This window comes from Hyla sarda, chromosome 1, assembly GCF_029499605.1.
Source record: "Hyla sarda isolate aHylSar1 chromosome 1, aHylSar1.hap1, whole genome shotgun sequence".
Lineage (NCBI taxonomy): Eukaryota > Metazoa > Chordata > Amphibia > Anura > Hylidae > Hyla > Hyla sarda.
This window is the reverse complement of record NC_079189.1, coordinates 20,124,865-20,146,823: the sequence shown is the minus strand read 5'-3', so window position 1 is coordinate 20,146,823 and position 21,959 is coordinate 20,124,865. Positions and strand designations below refer to the sequence as shown.

The following is a 21,959-nucleotide window of genomic DNA, read 5'->3' as shown; positions in this document are numbered from 1 at the left end:
TCTTCTCTATAGTGAGGAGAATACACAATGATATCAGTGATTACAGGTGACATCTTCTCTATAGTGAGGAGAATACACAATGATATCAGTGATTACAGGTGACGTCTCCTCTATAGTGAGGAGAATACACAGTGATATCAGTGACTACAGGTGACGTCTTATCATTGTGTATTCTCCTCACTATAGAGAAGACGTCACCTGTAATCACTGATATCATTGTGTATTCTCCTCACTATAGAGAAGACGTCACCTGTAATCACTGATATCATTGTGTATTCTCCTCACTATAGAGAAGACGTCACCTGTAGTCACTGATATCATTGTGTATTCTCCTCACTATAGAGATCAGTGATTACAGGTGACGTCTTCTCTATAGTGAGGAGAATACACAATGATATCAGTGATTACAGGTGACGTCTCCTCTATAGTGAGGAGAATACACAGTGATATCAGTGACTAGAGGTGACGTCTTATCATTGTGTATTCTCCTCACTATAGAGAAGACGTCACCTGTAATAACTGATATCATTGTGTATTCTCCTCAGTATAGAGATCAGTGATTACAGGTGACGTCTTCTCTATAGTGAGGAGAATACACAATGATATCAGTGACTATGGGTGACGTCTTCTCTATAGTGAGGAGAATACACAATGATATCAGCGATTACAGGTGACGTCTTCTCTATAGTGAGGAGAATAAACAATGATATCCGTGACTACAGGTGACGTCTTCTCTACAGTGAGGAGAATACACAATGATATCAGTGATTACAGGTGACGTCTATAGTCTTTCCTTATCTAATTCAGCTGGTACATACCGCCAGGATTTGTTCCAGCTAAATCTTCTCTCTGCAGAACTTGATGCCCAGATGTCTCCTCACTATGTCAGTGCATTCTGATCCTCTATATGAAAACAATAATTATTATAATACTGCCAAACACTGTATTCTTTGAATATAATACTGGCACACACCCTCCGAATATAATTCTGACACACAGTACCCCCTGAACATACAACACACTGTACCCTCTGAAAATAATACCGCCATACACTGTACCCTCTGAATATAATACCCCCATACACTGTAGCCTCTGAATATAATACTATCACACACTGCACCCTCTGAATATAATACTACCACACACTGTGCCCTCTAAATATAATACTACCACACACTGCACTCTCTGAATATAATAATACCACACACTGCACCCTCTGAATATAATACTACCACACACTGTATCCTCTGAATATAATACTACCACACACTGTGCCCTCTAAATGTAATACTACCAAACACTGCACCCTCTGAATATAATACTACCACACACTGTGCCCTCTAAATTTAATACTACTAAACACTGCACCCTCTGAATATAATACTATCACACACTGCACCCTCTAAATATAGTACTACCACACACTGTGCCCTCTAAATCTAATACTACCACACAGTGCATTCTCTGAATGTAACTTGCTGTGCAGTGCACCCTCTGAGTAAAATACCGTAATGTATTGTGGCCCCTAAAAAACGTACCACCCCAGAAATTCCTCATAATATACACTATACTTCTGAAAGGCAAAACACTCTGTGCCTTCACATATAGTAATAATGCCCCATCTTGTGCCCCTACATATAATAATTATGACCCGTCCTGTTCCCCCCACATAATAATGCCCTCTGTGCTGTGCCCCTCACATATAATGCTCCTGTCATATGCCCCACACATTTAATGCCCCCTGTGCTGTGCCCTTCACATATAATGCCCCCATTCTTTGCCCCTCACATATAATGCCTCCATCATGCGCTCCTCATATATAAAGCCCCCATCATGCGTCCCGCACATATAATGCCCCCATCATGCGTCCCGCACATATCATGCCCCATCATGCGTCCTGCACATATAATGCCCCCTGTGCTTTGCCCCTCACATATAATGTTCCTGTCATGTGCTCCAAACATATAATGCTCCCTGTGCTGTGCCCTTCACATATAAAGCCCCCTGTCCTGTCCCCTCAGGGGGCATTATATGTGAGGGGCACAGCACAGGGGGCATTATATGTTTGGAGCACATGACAGGAATATTATATGTGAGGGGCACAGCACAGGGGGCATTATATGTGAGGGGCGCATGATGGGAGCATTATATGTGAGGGGCGCATGATGGGGGCATTATATGTGAGGGGCACAGCACAGGGGGCATTATATGTGGGGGCGCATGATGGGGGCATTATATGTGAAGGGCACAGCACAGGGGGCATTATATATGAGGGGCGCATGATGGGGGCATTATATGTGAGGGGCAAAGAATGGGGGCATTATATGTGAGGGGCACATGACAGGAGCATTATATGTGAGGGGCACAGCACAGAGGGCATTATATGTGAGGGGCGCATGATGGGGGCATTATATATGAGGGGCGCATGATGGGGCATTATATGTGTGGGACACAGCACAGGGGGCAATATATGTGAGGGGAACAGCACAGGGGGCAATATATGTGAGGGGCACAGCACAGGGGGCATTATAAGTGTGGGGCACAGAACAGGGGGCATTATATGTGAGGGGCACAGGACAGGGGGGCATTATATCATATAATGCCCCCCTGTGCTGTGCCCCACACATATAATGCCCCCTGTGCTGTGCCCAACACATATAATTTATATATGTGGCACAGCACAGGGGGCATTATGTGAGGGGCACAGCACAGGGGACATTATAAGTGAAGGGCACAGGACAGGGGGCCCCCCTGTCATGTGCTCTTCATATATAATGCCCCCTGTGCTTTGCCCTGCAGACCCTCATTAAATATTTGCTTTTCTCTGACCCCCCTCCTCCTACGAGTGGTGCATATCCTGTTTCCCTAATCCCCTGGACCCTGAGCATACCCTTACTCACAGTATGCAGGCCGCGGGGACGGGTCCTCCAGGCGCCGGCGCGATGATATGACGCCATCGCGCCGGCCTTTAGTGGATCTCATCCCCGCAGCTCACACACTGTGCACAGCGTGTGTATAAGGTTAGTGAATGGTGGAGCCGGAGCTTACAGCTTCGGCTCCACCATGCTAGGGAGCGGGGGGCAGCAATCTCGGGGGGGGGGGGGCAATTGCCCCGTTGCCCCCCCACTGGATCCGCCACTGGGTGTGGGCCACATTCAATTATGTATTTTCAGTGCACTCAGTCTGCAAGAGATGTCCTGTGCCGCTCAAGATGACTGGCAAGGAGAGGATTAAAAGGAAACTAGTTTAGTTTGAATTATATTATTTGAAGGTGAGAAATAATGAACCTATATGGGGCATCCTGGGGCAAATTAATTACCTACTATGGGCATCTATTGTCAGGCTGAAATTACCTATCTAGGTGATATTTACCTAATGGGGGTTATCTACCTACTGAAGGCATCCCCCATCTATCTATTGGGGAATCTAACTAATTGGGAAAAAATTACCTATCTATTAGGGGCTTTTACCTAACGGAAAATAACCTACCTGCTAGGAAGACCTACCTTTCTCCTTGATAGCTTCTCTTGAACCTGTTGCTAGCAACCAACACAAGGGCACTGGCTACAGCATTCAGGGCAGGTGATTTCTAATTCTTAATCTGCACCCCACCCATCCCCCCTAGGGCCTTGGATATAGCCTATAATCCCTGAGGACACCTATGCAGGATTGATTGTGGGGGGGGGGAGATATATGTCACCTAGATTCCTCTCTTATGTGAGGTGACAGCAGATCCGCTCACCTGCTAGGTAATTGATTTAGGTGATCAGAGGGTTGATATTGAAAGGGGTTATCTAAGTTTTATTAACTTTTGACTATTGTATCTGTGATGCCAAGTTATGCCCTAAGTGCTTTACTTGCCTTATATGTGTAGGGTGAATCGACCACTTTTTTGTGATTTCATGATCCCCCCAGGTTCAGCATTTCTCAAGTGTCTGGGTGACTGTTGTCTTGAGCCAAACAGGATCCTGGAAAATGCTTTTTCTCTTCTTCCCTGAAAAGCCAGCCTCCTGATGATGTGTGCAGTCCAGCTGTATGGGCCCCCATGTCAACTTTCGTTGTGCCCCCACTGTCTACAGACTGCTGAGATCATGCGACAGCGGGGTATGCATCGAAGGTCAGCGAGGCGGAACATGCAGCTGGACAACACAGGTCAACAGAGGCTTGGCTTGTCAGGGAAAACAAGAAAAAGCCAAGTCATCCAGATGTCGGAGAAATGCTAAACCTGGGAGGACCATGTAGTACAAAAAGCAGCTGATCCATCTTACACATGTAAGGCAAGTAAAGTGCTTAAGTTATAACTTGGCATCACACACAAGATAAAAAATAAAAATAAAACCTGGATAACCCCTTTAATAGAAGCCAGGGGGTCAGTTAGATCTCTCTGACTGGGGACACAGAGAAACTCATGTGAGTTAAAGATTTTTGAATGTGTCCCAAAACAGGTGACATCTAGGTGGAATTGAAAACGTATTTATCTTATCTTCCTGGTTGCCAAGATCGCCATAGCCACAAGTTGGAAGACTCAGTCTATTGCTTTACATTTGGTCAGATCCAAGCTGAATTGGAAAATGGCCAATGATAAGTTGACTAGTGTCCTCATTGGTTCTCAAAAAACTTTTGATACTTTGGAGCAGGTGATACTCAGGTGATTTCCTGTAATCTCCTTCTCTAATAAATACTTTTCTTTTTTATTAATGTAGGGTTCTTCTCCCCCTCTCCCCTTGTAAATTTGTTTGGTTACTCTCCTGGGAAATCCAGAAGTTTTGTCATTGGTTTCTTTTTAATTGACTAGGAAATTTGGTTACTAATATATACTATGAAAATATTTTAACTTTTGGGATGTTTATGAGCCATTTTATTATAAACATTTTTGGGAGTTGTCATACTGTAGGTGGAAATCCATCTACTCAGACTCATTGGTGTCTTAGAATCCTTTACTCTGGACCCTTTATAAGTCAGAGCAGAGGCTTTGGGTGCTTCATAGTACGAAGGGGATTTTATTTGGACAATTGTTAATGTTTTCACTTTTATCCAATACATTTGTACATAAAATGTTAAATAAGAAAATTTACATTAAATTCATATCTATCTATTTACTTACACTTAGATCCCTAAAGGTCGGTGCAGTGAGTCCTGTCTGCCAGGAACCCGAAAAGTTCTCAGAGAAGGATATTACATCTGTTAATATGACTGTATTCCATGTCCAGAAGGGGAATTTACAATACATTCAGGTTGATATATATATGTGTATATATATATGTGCGAAGGTTAATTGTTTTACTCATTTAACCTGTGTTTGTGGGAGGGGCGGTACTCACTCTTAAAAGACGCGGCTCCCCTCGGTCAGTACGCCACGGCTCTCGCGTTGTTTGGGTCCGTGAGGTCAGACACCAGAGGAAGTTCCCCTGTCGAAGCTTTGTCGCAGGTTAGTAAAAGGCGCTGGGTTAGGGGGTGTCGGCGGAGGGTTACCGCTGGTATTCAGGTTTCGCTGGGCTCCGTGGTGACCCCCCGTGCTGTTATGTGCACTCGCTTCGGCTGCATAGCTCTGCACTCCAGGGGCATGTCTTTGCTGTTTGTCGGGTGCCTGGGTACCCTGCCTGTCGCATGCCTGCGCTGTTTATTGTTTAGTGGCCACGTTGGGTTTATGTCAGATGTCGCACGCTTCCGGCTGCTCGGCTCTGCACGTCGGGGGGGGGGGGGGGGGGGCGGTTCAGATGGAGGTGTCTTTGGAGCTCAGGTCTTTAATGGGGTTCCGCAGTTACCTCCTGTCTCTGTTGTTTTACGCTGCTTGTTGCTTCTAGCCTCAGTAGGTTTTCTCAGTTATGTTGTGATAACAGTGCTCGTTATTGCTAATGCTAGTCGCTACCACATGTTTGTGTTTCGCCTTTATAAATTAACTCTGCCTCGTTCCTGTATATTCTACCATTCATACTATTTATTTCCCAGTTGTTTCTTAAATCCCATGCTATTTCCCATTTCATGTATTTTTCTCTTGCTGCTTGCTACTAACTTTTAATCGTTTAGTTATAGCTCATGAGTCTTCCTGCGGTTGTTAGTCTGTGCCTGTAGTTTGGTAAAAAATAAAATAAAGGGGGAGAGTAAAGAGTAGGTGTTGTTAATGATGTTTGGTTCCCTGTGTGGGGGGGGGGGGGCTTCTGTTAAAAAAAAAAAAATATATATGTATATATATATATATATGTGTATATATATATATATATATATATATATATATATATATATATAAATAGAGGGGTGTGGAATAGTGGACGTCTAGTTTCATTGATCTATACAGTTTAATTGTATATCGTGGTTTCATTTCCCTGCTGCATTTCTTAGTTCACGGTTAGTTCTCACTAGTAAATCACCGTGTGCTTAGCTTCCCAGGTTACGTTCCCACTTCATACGTTGCTGATTCACTACTACTACTCCACTGCTGGTATGATATTATAACTCACATTGTTGGTTTTCCTTTGCTGCTTTACTTCGTTGTTATGGTCTGGTCTCCTTATGGCGTTTATTGCTAGTCATAGTAGTTACCATATTCGTTCTTCTGCTAAGTCGGCTAGTAGCCTTGTCACCAAGATGCATTGCACGTGGGCCGTATCTGTACTGCAATGATATTCGCTGTTAACTGGTTAAGTATGTTTGTTATGTCTGCTGGCCTAAAAAAAAAAAAAATCTCTGTCATGGTCTCCCGGTATGCTCTGTTGGGTGACGGTCCACGCCGGCTCTTTTTTAGTCATGTGGTTTGTTTACCTTGTCTTGTTTCTATACATTTATTTCGCTTCTCCCCCTCTAGCCCTTATTCGCTGTCTAATTAGGCGCCCTCTGTGTACCTAGTACTTGTCTTGTTGCTCCTGCCACTTTCCTCACTAGTCTAATTTTCGCTTTCCTCGCTGTGTTCTTAATCGTCGTCGTGTTCAGTTCCCCAGTCGCAAGTATCCTTGGTACTTGTGGTTGCCTACATGCAGTTGTCCCTTATAATTTTGTCTAGGTCAAGCTGTGAGTTTACGCATGTTTTCTGTTTCAGTATATTTATCAGAAGTCTACCTCCTACATTAGAGCATCATCTTTTCATTCAGCATTGGTTGTGTAGCTGTCTAGGCTCGAAGTTCGTCTTTTCGTGAGTCCGTTACTCCCTTGTCCCTGGCTCGGTCGCTTTGAAGGTATGAAAAAAAAAAAAAAAAAGGGGGTTAATAAATAAAGGTATTAGTTAACGTGCAGCTTGGTCTGTTCTCCCCATCTCGCCTTTGGGGCTCGGTGCATTTCCTTCCCACTGACTCAACTCGTCCTTGGGTCTTCGTGTGGGTCTGTGTTAGCTGGTGTTTAGTTATATGCCTGTGTGTTTTATCCAGCAGTTGTCCACACTCGTTCTAGTGGCTTGACGCCTGCTGTCATCTACGTCGTGTTAGCATATCCATCCTCGTACAGGTATGTGCAGTCTACACTGTTGGTGAGTTATGATAGACGTTCTCTTTGTACGACTTTCCTTTCAGCCCACAGTATTCACTCCGGTGGTCTTTTCTCGCTTTAGCCTCTACGTTGGTCCAGCGCTCTGTTTGTGTCAAGGTTGACCTACGTCGCTCAGTAATCAAGGTTGGTAAACTGTTCCTCCAGGCGTTGTCTTAAGTAGGATCGCGGATCTTATTGCTTTTTCTTTTAGGCACAGTCTGTTTGGAACTTTGAGAAGCACAGGTATTCATGTTTTAGTTGTTACCCATCACGTCCTTGGGTATGCCTTTACCCCCTACCCACCACGTCTCTGGGCCAGGGCTTCGTTTGTCACGAGTGACTCTCACGTAGCATGCAATTAACATCTTTTCGTCACTACACGTCACCCTTCACTTTCTAGTTTAATTACGTTTTAGACTTAGTTCCTTCACTACTGTTGTGTGGCATCCGTGGCTTTGGTTCCAAGTTGGTCTTGCGCTGATAGGTGAATTTCCCTGTGGTGGGCTGCTGCCTTCCGGTGTCAGGGTTTGATTGTTATGTGTCTAATTTTCAGAAATGTCTCACGCTTCAGACATTGAAGATGCAGCCTCTGTTCTGGTCAACGTCGCTAGAACGTCGGATCTGGGAAGCGTCCCCTCACTTCGCAACTGGACTATTCCCAAGCTGACGGCTGAACTCGTCCGCAAAGGCATCTCGTTCCCGGCCACTGCCCGCAAGGCGGAACTTTATTGTTTATTGGTCTCGGAGCAGTCAGGACTTTGTGATCAAGCAGGCACTAGCAGCGGAGAAGTGTCCATGCAGACACTTAATACGTCCATCCTGCAGTTGCATACTTTAATTAACTCGCTGTGTTCTAGAGTTGACACTTTGGAGTGCAAGAATTCAGAAGTTCCCGCTTCTGCCCCAGTAGTTGGTTCGGTTCATGCCGTTACGCAGACGTCCGTTCCCCCTCAGGTTCCTGCTACTCCACAGGTTTCAGTGTTACCGATTGGACCTGACATGCTCGTGCCTAATATATCGCACCAGCTCATTTCATTCCGGCTAATCTGAAGAAGGACATTCTCGATGGTAAGCACGTTAACCTCGCTTCCTTGCTTATTGCATTTCACAATGTTTCCGAGAACAAGACTATTGCTTGTGGTGAGGTGTCAGTGATCCTGAAAGCTAAGGACGTTAGGTTAAGTCGCAAGCTTACACTAGCTGAATTCAGTATGGCGTTCGCCATCTATCGTGACGTCTTGTGCTCAGTCAGGCCAGAGAGACGTGAAGAGCTTGATATGTATCTGTACAAAGTAACAGAATTAGCTCATAAATATGGTGGGTCCACGTTTTATGATTATCATAAATTGCTTTCAGCTAAGGCTGCGGCTGCTCTAGTACAGTATAACTACACAGTCAATTGGGCGTTGGTTGACACCGAGATTTTTTGCAATCATTTTGCAGGTCTTAAAGTCCCAGTTTGCTCTCGGTGTCAATCCATCACCCATACCACCGAGTGGTGTAATACCGTTAATTCCCCAGCTGAAGTGACTCCCGGTACGTCCTCACCCACATTTCAGCCTAGGAATCAGAAACAGGCCGGCTTGATTGACAAACTAGGTAGACCCATTAAATATCTCGGTAAATCGCAAATCTGCAATAATTACAATTTGGGGTCTTGCAATTATAACCAGTGTAGACTTTTACATGTTTGCGCAGTCTGTTTCAGAGCCCATCCTAAGTCCAGTTGTTCACAAAAGTCGAAAGCATGACTAGCTGTGATAGATGTCTTCTGTTTAGAATATTTTCCCGCTGATCACCCAGATAAGAGTTTTGTTCAATTTTTGCTTAATGGTTTCCGGTCAGGTTTCCATACAGGTTTTGTTACTTTACCCTCTGCTACGTATGAGTGTGACAATTTACGTTCTGCTCTAAGGGACCCTATGGTTGTAGATACCCTGTTACAAGCAGAAGTAGACAAGGGTTTTGTCATTGGTCCGTTTGATGAGCCCACCTTTGACGTTTGGAGAGTAAGTCCACTAGGGTTGGTGGCTGGGAAATTCAGCAATAAACTACGTTTAATTTATGATTTGTCCACCCCTTACTCTTCACACACACCTAGCTTAAATTCTCTTATCCCCGCAGGAGAATTTTACTTGAAATATGCTTCCATAGATGAGGCAATAGCGGTCATCCTGAGCATGGGCGGTAACACGTGGCTGTCCAAGATCGACATATCTGATGCCTTTAAGCTCCTGCCCATTTTGCCTCAGTTATGGAAGTGGCACGGTATTAGGTGGCGTGATAAGTATTATTTTGCTGTGAAATTAACTTTTGGTGCTAGAAGCAGTCCTTGGTTGTTTTATAAATTTGCACAGTCCCTACACTGGCTCTTGGAAAACAGGTTCGACTGTTCCCATGTTATCCACTACTTGGACGACTTTTTGTTTATTGAACCGGGTAATGAGTGCCCCAGAGATTTGAAGACCTCGTTAGCAGTATTTCAGCAACTGGCTGTTCCGGTGTCAGATAAAAAAGTTGAGGGCCCTTGCAAGTCACTGACCTTTTTAGGTATTATTCTGGACACACAGGCCATGGAAGCCAGATTACCGTTTGACAAGCTCTCACGTATTAGACAGACCATGCATGTTCTTGCCAATTCACCCAGGGTGACTAAGGTACAACTCCAATCCATTCTCGGCATGCTGAACTTTGCCATGCGTGTAATTCCACAGGGTAGGAGTTTTGTGTCCAGGTTGTTAGACGCTATGAATTCTGTACCTGGCCAAAACGATGTAGTCATGTTTGACAAACACGCGCTTGCTGATTTCGCCATGTGGCATACGTTCTTGGCTGACTGGAATGGGGTATCCTTGTTCACCCCTGGTATCGACAATGCCTCTCCTCTAGTTTTCTCTGATGCCTCCTCCTCAGTGGGTTTTGCAGCTATTTGGGAAAACCATTGGTTGGCTAGTGCTTGGCCAACCGAAGTATTCCTGTCTCCAGGTTTTAGCAGGTCATCAGCATTGTTCGAGTTGTACCCTATAGTTGCAGCTGCCGGTGTGTGGGGTCATCTATGGTTTAGGAAGTCAGTTCTGTTCGTTTCTGACAATAAAGCTACGGTGAATATTCTACTCAAAGGTAGATCCACATCCCCACAGGTTATGTCTTTGATGCGTAAACTAGTATGGTTGTCATTGTCGCATAATTTTCACTTCTCTAGTGCTCATATAGATGGTGTTAGAAATACGGCTGCTGATGCACTATCTAGGTTCAATTTTGCACTCTTCTTCCAGGTGATGCCAGAGGCCGATCCGTCAGGATGCACGGTTCCAGCGTTCCACGATTTGATTTTGAATTAATTGCCTATATGTCTGTCGGTCAGGATTTGATTAATAGTTCACTTTCCCGTAACACTCTGAAAGTTTATCGTACGGCCTTTAATCTGTTTACCAAATTCTGTCAGTCTCACCCGCATGACGACTTCCTTTCTGTGTCTTTTCTTTTAGCCTTTATAGGGTTTTGCCACTCCTCCTTACGGCTGGCATATAACACCATAAAAATCTATTTGGCAGGCATACAACACTTTGTTACCTTGAAGTTCCCGGATAGGGCGTCATTGTTTACATCGCATGCAGTCAAGGCTGCCCTTAAAGGGGTTGCTAAGAGCAGAGTACCAAAGCCTCCAGGTAGGCAGCCCATTTCAGGGTCTCTATTTAGGCAGCTGGCAGATGCCTTGGATCACTCCCCGTTTGGTTTACGTAATAGTTTGACACTAAAGGCAGCCCTCTTCTTAGGTTATTACGGCTTTCTGAGACCGGGCGAGTTCACGTGCAAAACTAGCACCGCACCGTTTCTCAAGTTTGGGCAATTGCAGCGAGCCACGGATGATTTCACTCTCGTGTTGCGCGACACGAAGACATCATTTCCCGGTCAGGAGGTGCACGTTAAATATTTTAAAACCTCTCACAAGTGGTGTCCAGTGTTGGTCTTCAACGCATTACTTGCTCTCCATGTTCACGACAGTCTAGGGAGCCCGCTGTTATTGTTTGATAATGCTGCTCTTACTTCCTCAGTTCTTGTACGTTATTTACGTGTTTTAGTTAAATCCTTAGGTCACGATGCTTCAGTTATATCCGGCCATTCGCTTCGGATAGGGGCAGCAGCATTGGCCTCTCGTCATGGCGTTCCTGCTCATGTCATCAGGAAGTTAGGTCGCTGGAAGTCCAGCGCGTATATGCGTTATGTTCCTAACCCGAAGGTGGAGATGCAATATGCTTTTGAATCACTTGTAATGTAATGCCTAATAAAGATTTGTGTGTTGATATCTGAGTTTTGCCCTCTTATTTTCCAAGGTGTACCCTTACGCGGCAGTATATGGCACAATTCAGACTGCCTAGTCTTAGCTGAGTTAGTTTTAGTTAGGAAGGCTCGCTATTCTATAGCACCGACCACAAGTGCGAAGGTTAATTGATTTACTCATTTAACCTGTGTTTGTGGGAGGGGCGGTACTCACTCTTAAAAGTCGCGGCTCCCCTCGGTCAGTACGCCACGGCTCTCGCGTTGTCCCACCCTGCCCTCCCCTCTCTTTTTCTATTCCTTTTTAAGGTATGCCCTCTTATTTTCCAAGGTGTACCCTTACGCGGCAGTATATGGCACAATTCAGACTGCCTAGTCTTAGCTGAGTTAGTTTTAGTTAGGTAGGCTCGCTATAGCACCGACCACAAATATATACATAATTATTATTATTTTTTTATTTTTTTTTCCCTTAGTGCTATGAAAGCAGAACTATAGGCAGGAAGCACTTGACTCAGCACATATAGGGTGTTAAAGTTTAGTTGCAACAGATGTGTCTGCCTCTGGTTTCAACTTCTCATATTTTTAGCTACATCATAATCTGTTACCGTGACAAGGCTCAGGTTAATCAGAGGGCAAGGACGATGAACCAATGGCCTCAATGCCTGTAATAAAGGTTCTTTCTTGTACCTGTTCTGTATTTACTGTGTACTCTGCATTTATTACTTTGGCTTGTGACCTGACCCTTATACCCTTTTGATTCTGTACCATGTCCCTATCTTGGTTTTGACTTGGCTTGCCTAACCTCTTTTTATCTGTTTGTTTATTCCCGGTGTCTTGTTATTGTTCCCTTTTCTGCGCCTGTTTAACCCCCTGTGTCCTAACCTGCTCTATGACTTATGTACTGTGTTTTTGTTATTGCTTTCTTTATTGTTATGCTCTACAATTTATCGAGAGTAGGGACCATTGCCAAATTGAGAATCGGTCATTTAGGGCAGATCGTGGAGGTTATGGATAGCCTAGGGATGCCCTTATACCTGGCCGATGTTACAGAAGCATCATCACGTACTGTCTAGTAAGAACAGTAAGCTGCAGCCACTAAGTCATCACTAGAGCATCATAGAGCTAAAAGTCAGTCCAGGCCTTTCCACAGTGCTGTCCAATTTTTATGTATTGTATGTTTTGGAGTGGCTGCATTCATTTTGGTTGTGCACTTCTACCATCCTCCAGGATAGTGTTAAGCAGGCAGTAACTGGATCCCACATGCCTATAATTTGTAGACTTAGTGCAACCTCAAGAAAGAAATTTCTAAAGTGTAGAGTCAATCTGATCAGGTCACCTTACTGTAGTGGGATATGAAAAAGAAAAAACGAAAAAGTTGCACACCTAGTGCAGATCATCAAAGATGGTAAGCCAGAAAAAAGGTGAGATGGATGGCACCTTCCTTGATATGTTATGCTAAATACATAACATCTGAATTAACATTAAAGGGGTATTCCGGTGGAAAACACTTTTTTTTTCCATCAACTGGTGCCAGAAAGTTAAACAGATTTGTAAATTACTTCTATAAAAAAAATATTTATCCTTCCAGTACTTATAAGTGGCTGCATATTACGGAGAAAGTTCTTTTGTTTTTGGATTTCTTTGTTTTTCTGTTCACAGTGCTCTCTGCTGACACCTCTCTCTGTATGAGGAACTGTCCAGAGCAGCAGAGGTTTGCTATAGGGATTTGCTCCTGTTCTGAACAGTTCCTGATACGGACAGCAGCGAGGTGTCAGCAGAGAGCACTGTGGACAGAAAAAAAAAGAAATCCAAAAACAAAAGAACTTTCTCTGTAATATAGAGCTGCTAATAAGTACTGGAAGGATAAATATTTTTTACTAGAAGTAATTTACAAATCTGTTTAACTTTCTGGCACAAGTTGATTAAAAAAATGTTTTCCACCAGAGTATACCTTTAATGTAGTAAGAGAACGCGGCCACCTGGTCCCTCCTGCGTTCGGAAGCTTGATCACCAGCAGAAATTGCAGTCAAATGCAGAACAGTAGCGTGTATTGAACCAAGGAAAAAACTGGACTTCACTCGAGGCGCTGAACTGACAGGATCCAAAACATTTAGTTTTATTTGTAGAAGGATGCTACGCATACAATAAGGCATTTCTAGCCCAGACAGGGCTCTTCATGAGGCAAGTAGTGGCATGGTATTTAAACTAGGATGGGGGGCAAAAGAGTGAAAATCCACTTGCCCCCCGAAACAATACCAGAACATGTCAGTAGCACAGAGGTTAAGAAATGACAAGCTCAGAGTCCTGTCTACAAATGCCCACAGTTTAGGTAATAAAATCAATGAACTTGGGTCAATAATGGTATCTGAGAATGTAGATTTAGTGGCTGTTACTGAGACATGGTTTAATGAAAGGAATGACTGGGACATATCCATACCAGGGTACACTTTATACAGAAGAGACAGAGAAGGCAAGAAAGGAGGAGGAGTGGCCCTATATGTGGAAGATAGCATTAAATTTAACATAATACAAGTTAGTGAGGCAACCATAGAGTCAGTTTGGGTTACGTTGCAGTTTGATAATCATGCAGTAACTCGTGTAGGTGTGATATATAGACCACCTGGCCAAGTTAAAGAAGTAGATGATCTACTAGTTGAAGAAATATCTAAAATGACAATGAAAGGAAAAGTTATCATTATGGGAGACTTCAATCTTCCAGATATAAACTGGAAAACCAAAAAAGCTCATTCTGTCAGGAGTACAGATATTCTAAATTTCCTACTAGGATTATCTCTACAACAAGTGGTTGAGGAGCCAACCCGGAGGGAGGCCATTTTGGATTTGGTATTCACAAATGGGGATCTTGTATTTGATTTACAGTTGGTGAAAGCTTGGGATCTAGTGATCACAATCAGTGTGGTTTAATATAAGAACAGTGAAGGAGTCACACCACACAAAACTAAAGCTTTAGATTTTAGAAAAACAGACTTTTTAAAATGAGATTAGTCATAAATGAGTCCCTATCAGACTGGAACAAACTACATGGAGTTCAGGAGAAATGGGACTACTTGAAAAGCGCTTTATTGAAGGGAACAGAAATTTTCATTAGACTTGTCAGTAAAAGCAGAAAAAGGAAGAGACCACTGTGGTACTCAGCAGAAGTGGCCAAAATCATAAAAAAACAAAAAACTAGCATTTAGTAATTATAAAAAAAAAACCTGAGCAATGAAGATAGGGAAATCTACAAGACTAGGCAGAAAGAGTCCAAGCAAGTTATAAGAACTTCTACAGTGCAGGCAGAAGAAAAACAAGCTAAGTCTGTAAAAAAAGGGAATAAGATGTTCTTCAAATATGTAATTGAAAAAAGGAAATTAAAACAAGGAATAACTAAATTAAAAACAAAGGAAGGAAGGTATGTAGAAGAGAATAAGGGGCTAACTGACTGCCTTAATGAATACTTCTGTTCAGTTTTTACAGAAGAAAAAGAAGGAAAAGAACCTCCATTAGAAAGGAAGACTAAGGAATCATTTGATGCATGTGTCTTTACAGAGGAAGAGGTTCTACGTTTGCTGTCTAAAGTGAAGAAAAATAAATTGCAGGGGCCTGATGGGATACACCCAAAATTATTAAAAGAGCTTAGTGGTGAGCTAGCAAAACCGTTAACAGATTTATTTAACCAATCAATGGTAACAGTAGTCGTCCCGGAAGATTGGAAATTAGCAAATGATGTGCCCATTCACAAGAAAGGTAGTAGGGAGGAATAAAGTAACTATAGGCCAGTAAGTCTGACATCAATAGTGGGGAAATTAATGGAAACCCTACTAAAGGATAGGATTGTGGAACATCTAAAATCTCATGGATTGCAAGATGAAAAACAACATGGGTTTACTTCAGGGAGATCATGTGAAACAAATCTTATTGATTTTTTTTGACTGGGTGGCTAAAATAATAGATGGCGGAGGGGCAGTAGACATCGCATATCTAGATTTTGGTAAGGCTTTTGACACTGTCCCACATAGAAGATTTATCAATAAACTGCAGTCATTGAGCTTGGACTCCCATATTGTTGAGTGGATTAGGCAGTGGCTGAGTAACAGACAGAGGGTTGTAGTCAATAGAGAATATTCAGAGCAAGATCTTGTCACCAGTGGGGTACCTCAGGGATCTGTACTGGGACCAATATTGTTTAATATCTTCATTAGTGATATTACAGAAGGTCTCAATGGTAAGGTATGTCTTTTTGCTGATGACACAAAGATATGTAACAGGGTTGATGTTCCTGGAGGGATCCGCCAAATGGAAAAGGATTTAGGCAAGCTAGAAGAATGGTCAGAACTCTGGCAAATGAAATTTAATGTGGATAAGTGCAAGATAATGCACCTGGGGCGGAAAAACCCTATAGAATATTTGACACAGTCCTGACCTCAGTATCTGAGGGAAGGGATATAGGAGTAATTATTTCAGAAGACTTAGAGGTAGGAAGACAATGTAATAGAGCAGCAGGAAACACTAGCAGAATGCTTGGATGTATAGGGAGAGGTATAAGCAGTAGAGAGAGAGAAGTGCTCATGCCGCTGTACAGAGCACTGGTGAGACCTCATTTGGAGTATTGTGTGCAGTACTGGAGGCCGTATCTCCAGAAGGATATAGATACTCTAGAGGGAGTTCTAAGAAGAGCTACTAAACTAGTACATGGATTGCAGGGTAAAACTTACCAGGAAAGGTTAAAGGACTTTAACATGTATAGTTGGAAGAAAGAAGAGACAGAGGGGATATGATAGAGACTTTTAAATACATAAAGGGAATCAACACGGTAAAGGAGGAGAGCATATTTAATTTAAAACTATGTCCTCTTGGGGTAGTTTTTCTTCTTTTAGAGGGGGCAAAGGTGTAAAAGTAATGTCAGGAAGTATTACTTTACTTAGAGAGTAGTGGATGCATGGAATAGCCTTCTTGCAGAAGTGGTCGCTGCAAATACAGTAAAGGAGTTTAAACCTGCATGGGATAAGCATAAGGCTATCCTTCATATAAGATAGGGCCAGGGACTATTCTTAGTATTCAGATTATTGGGCAGACTAGATGGGCCAAATGGTTCTTATCTGCCGACACATTCTATGTTTCTATGATGCACACTATCTGATCAGATTGTATGCTAAGAACCTCCATTTTTCTATAGCAGAATTATCATTTAATATAGTCATCTTATATCCAATCCCATATTACAACTGCACATGAACCATTAAGGGATCTAAATTGCCAGCAGCCAAGATATCATTGACCAAGGCTTTTCCCAGGAGACTAAATAGCAAATACCCCAGAAAGCATGGCTTAATAAAGCAGACTACTAGGGTTTCCCATATCATTCCGAACATAATCATGTCCGGGTTTAGCGTGATCTTTGTCCCAGCTGAAGCATAGGAAGTAAATGTTGGTCTGGCACTCCTCTGTGCTCACTTCTGTCCTGTCTATCAGACTCCTGTCTAAAAACATAGAGAAGGGGTTTACAGAACAGCCTGCAGTGATTGGATGAAGAGACCCAGCACAGCACAGCAGACTCGGGGAGGAAGATGAGTCATGTAGAATTAGGGTATGCCCCCTCCATGGCACAGAATGTCATACCAATTGAGCAACATAAAAAAGATATTTGTGGAAGATATGTAGTTGCTAGATACATGAAAATAAAATGTACATGATTAGGATTAGGTACTGGGTAACATAACTTTTTTGTGGGATATGACAGGTACTCTTTAACCCCTTAGCGCATGTGGACGTTAATGAACGTACATATGCGCATCCCCAGATATAGGGGGAGATTTATCAAAACCTGTCTAGAGGCAAAGTTACTGAGTTGCCCATAGCAACCAATCAGATTGCTTCTTTAATTTTTGAAAGGGCCTTTGAAAAATAAAAGACGAAATCTGATTGGTTGCTATGGCCAACTGGTCAACTTTTTTCCCCCCCTGGACAGGTTTTGATAAATCTACCCCATAATGCGTGCTCACGAGGTGAGCGCGCATCTTACCCGGTGGGTCCCGGTTGTATAAGCAACCGGGACCCACGCTAATGCCGGACATCGCCAATCGGGCGGATGTCTGGCATTAACCCCTTATACGCGTGATCAAAGTGGATTGCCGCATCTAAAAGGGAAAGTAAAAGCATCCCGGCTGCTCAGTCGGGCTGATCGGGACCATCAGGATAAAATTGCGATGTCCTGAAAACCTAGGACGCAGCAGGAGGTCCCCTCACCTGTCTCTTGCGCGTTTGATCGTCGATTGATTGCTCCAAGCCTGAAATTCAGGCTTGAGCAATCAACAGCCGATAACACTGATCAAGGCAAAGCTATGGCTTTGCAGTGATCTGTGTAAAAGATCAATGTGTGAAGTGTTATAGCCCCCTATGGGAGCTATAACACTGCAGAAAAAGTTTTTTAAAGAGTTAATAAAGCTAATTTAACCCTTTCCCTAATAAAAGTTTGAATCAGTCCCCCTTATCCTATTAAAAAAAAACTGTGTAAATAAAACTAAGCATATGTGTTATTGCCGCGTGTGTAAATGTTCGAAGTATAAAAATGTATCGTTAGTTAAACTGCATGGTTAATGGCGTACGTGCAAAAAAAATCCAAAGTCCAAAATAGCTAATTTCTGGTCACTTTTTATACCATAAAACAAATGAATAAAAAGCGATCAAAAAGTCAGATCAAAACAAAAATGGTACTGCTAAAAACTTCAGATCACGGCGCAATCACACTGCCCTGTATGTGGAAAAATAAAAAAGTTTTAGGGGTCAGAAGAGGACAATTTTAAACGTATACATTTTCCTGCATGCAGTTATGATTTTTTTCAGAAGTAATACAAAATCAAACCTATATAAGTAGGGGATCATTTTAACCGTATGAACCTAGAAAATAAAGATAAGGTGCAATTTTTACCGAAAAATGTACTGCGTAGAAACGGAAGCCCCCTAAATTTACAAAATGGTGTTTTTTCTTCCATTTTGTTGTACAACAATTTTTTTTTCCGTTACGCTGTAGATTTTGGGGTAAAATGACCAATTTCATTACAAAGTAGAATTGGTGGCAAAAAAATAAGCCATCAAATGGATTTTTAGATGCAAAATTGAAAGGGTTATGATTTTTTAAAAGTCAGGAAGAAAAAAGGAAAGTGCCAAAACAGAAAAACGCTCCTTCCTTAGGGGTTAAAAATTAAGGCATAACAGTCCCACTATTCATCAGGCATCATAGGCACATGGGAACAGTCTGGTATGATGTCTAAAAAACTATCTACAAAGGGGAACCTTTCTGATAATTGGGCAATGGTAAGTGGATCTGTCTGACTCTCTACCATGCAGTTCCTCACTCTACTAGGCATTTTTAAGCTGTAAATTGCTCGGTGTCCAAAGGGATTATACCTTCTTCAAATTTAAGTTCATTATAAAGTATGGGCTTTCCTGAAGGAGTGTAGATCCCTCAAAATTTCCAAAAGCAACAACTAATAACAAGCAAAGGAATCATCAAGAAGAATTATAGTTAGACAAATTGAGATCCGGACAAGCAATACTAAGGTAGACACAGGTAGATTAGCGCACACAATGGAGCAGTACATTGACAGACATTTCATGGGTCTCCTGTGCACTGTTTTATATAAAACTGGAAAACCACACATGATACTAGAGCAACAGGTTCCAGCAGGAAGTAACATCAGGGAGTACTGACCAGACTATGAGGCTGATCCAGCAAATAAATCCAGGAGGAGAGAATGATAACTATGCTTCTTTTTATCCATAGATAGTGAAAATTGCCAGAGATGTCCTGAAGATGAATGGCCAAATGAGGGAAGAAACAATTGTGTTGTGAGGGATTATGAGTTTCTGTCATATGAATCTGATGTTGTTTCTTCAGTCTTCTCCATCATCTCCATATTATTCTCTCTTATAACTGTATTTATAATTGGAATATTCACTTTATTCTGGAAATCTCCCATTGTCAGAGCCAATAACCAGAACCTAAGCTTCATTCTCCTGACCTCTCTCATGTTCAGTTTACTCTGTGTGTTTCTATTCATCGGTCGTCCAGTGGATATAACCTGCATGCTGAGACAAATCTTCTTTGGGATCTTCTTCACAGTAGTCGTGTCTTCTGTCCTGGCCAAGACCATCATAGTCTGCATAGCATTCAAGGCCACCAGACCAGACAGCTCCTGGAGAAAGTGTGTGGGGGTAAAGCTTCCTTATTCTGTAGTGTTGGTCTGTTCATCTCTTCAGATCCTGAATGCCGTTATCTGGTTGTCATTGTCTCCTCCATATCAAGAGCTTAACCTGGATTATCCTGGGAAGATCATCATTCAGTGTAATGAAGGGTCTGTCTTGGCCTTTTACCTCATGTTGGGTTATATGGGGTTTCTGGCAGCTGTGAGTTTTGTTCTAGCTTTCATGGTGAGGACATTACCTGATATCTATAATGAAGCCAAGTACATCACCTTCAGCATGCTGGTGTTCTGCAGTGTCTGGATCGGTGCCATCCCGGCCTATCTGAGCAGTACAGGGAAACACATGGTCATTGTAGAGATATTTGCCATATTGGCCTCAGGGGGAGGAATATTGATCTGCATGTTTCTACCTAAATGTTACAATATCCTGATGGAGCCTGACGTGATCAGTAAAGGACACTTGGTACAGAGACGTGTTATGTGAATATTTCATAGATATATATCGTTCTGCTAATATATCTGTTCCTTTGTCATCTATTGTTCTAATGATAACATTTCTTTTGTACAAATATTTTATTAAATATAGTCTATAGGCTGTGTTAAGTATAAATACAATTCCTATTGTCATGAATGGAGACAATTAGTATTACTAACACTTAAAAGAAAAGAGCAGTACAAAGTTCAAAATAGTACCAACAACATCATAAGGATGTATATAGATGGCAACTAATATTGCATGTACACCACTGGGTGATTTAAATCAACACAGGGTGAAAGTTATAGCAAATATATAGGGCAAATACTAAGTGCCAGGGATGTGCTTATATAAAACTTAGCTTTTAACTTATCAAAAATGCTAAAAAAGTTATTTTTAGTGTTTAGTGATGTGTAAATGATATTTGTTAGATCACTAGTATCATTGGTCTACACTGGCCTCTGCAGGGCCCAGCCAGTCCAGTGCAACCAATCACCCTAGGCGGCACATGCACACCACAGGGTGATAATAGTTTAAACCACAACGCGTTTCTACCTGCTGGTACTGAGCAGGTGTCCTCAGGAGGTATAGACAGTGATCATATAAATAATATGCTAGAGGATTGTTATATCCCTACTAGCTCCACAATTACAGCTAAAAGAAAATTCTAGCTCAATGATCAGACCGCTATCATGATAGATAATAATATCACATAAGTTAACATGGGTGCCTGTAAAAAAGAATATTTCTTCTATCCCTACAGTATTTGCTCATTCGGAGCCTATACAGCTTAGGAACCTGTGGGGAGAAATAATATAGGCTTTCCCTAGTAGTCACACGTGGTATATAGTTGCAGTCTGGGGCAATCTGCCTCCGTGATCTCCACCTGCAAAAAAATGAGGGTATCGATGTTGAACATATTCCCTGTGGAGAGATAGACCAGTACTGTGTTCTAACAGACTGTATGCAACTCACGGTTAGTTGTAAGCAGAGTGCTTAGACGCGTCCCCGCTCTCCGCTGGGTGCCGGAAGTGTCCGGACACTCTCACCTGATGCGGTGAGATGTGGCGTCTGTCGTCACTTCCGCCGGCAGGGCTGCTTTATTCAGCGCGGCGCGCACCGCCCTCTGTGACGCAACCAGATGGGCGTGCGTAACTATTGTAAACAAACACACGCCACGCTGACACCAATGAAAGCAGATGCCGGGAGTGACAGTTAAGTTAACAAGTGAAGTTAGTGAATCCCCAACGGCGGATCCCAACATTGGTATATCACTATATTAGATCAGGTATGCTGCATAGTAGGGAATTGAATCATTAGATTTAAGGGCAAGTTTGATGAATGATGGCTCACTATTTGTACCTGAATGTGCTAGAGAGCTCATTATATTCCAATAAGGTGTGTCAAAAAAGTAATGTTTGATTAGGTTATTAGATAAGGTATTAGGGATCAGCCAGATCACGCACCAAAGCTAATTTTGTATATATTTTGTTCAGGGTGTAATTATGTAAGCGACATGGGGGGGATGGATAGCCCTATGGGGATGT

The 21,959-nt window shown here is 42.5% G+C and overlaps 1 protein-coding gene across 4 annotated transcripts in view; it reads left to right on the top strand.

Annotated features, from left to right (window-relative positions):
• LOC130320731 (extracellular calcium-sensing receptor-like) overlaps positions 1-20,527 on the top strand; it is a 64,963-nt gene extending 44,436 nt beyond the window's left edge. For 3 of the 4 annotated variants that reach the window (XR_008866810.1, XR_008866713.1, XR_008866759.1), the window contains 2 exons: positions 5,111-5,234; positions 19,517-20,527. Coding sequence is in view for 1 of the 4 variants with exons in the window: in XM_056553030.1 (XP_056409005.1) it covers positions 19,517-19,585 (69 nt within the window). In the remaining 3 variants the exon portion in view is untranslated. The remainder of the gene's footprint in view (positions 1-5,110; positions 5,235-19,516) is intronic. The other variant, XM_056553030.1, reaches the window with a different exon arrangement.
• The last annotated feature ends 1,432 nt before the right edge of the window (positions 20,528-21,959 follow it).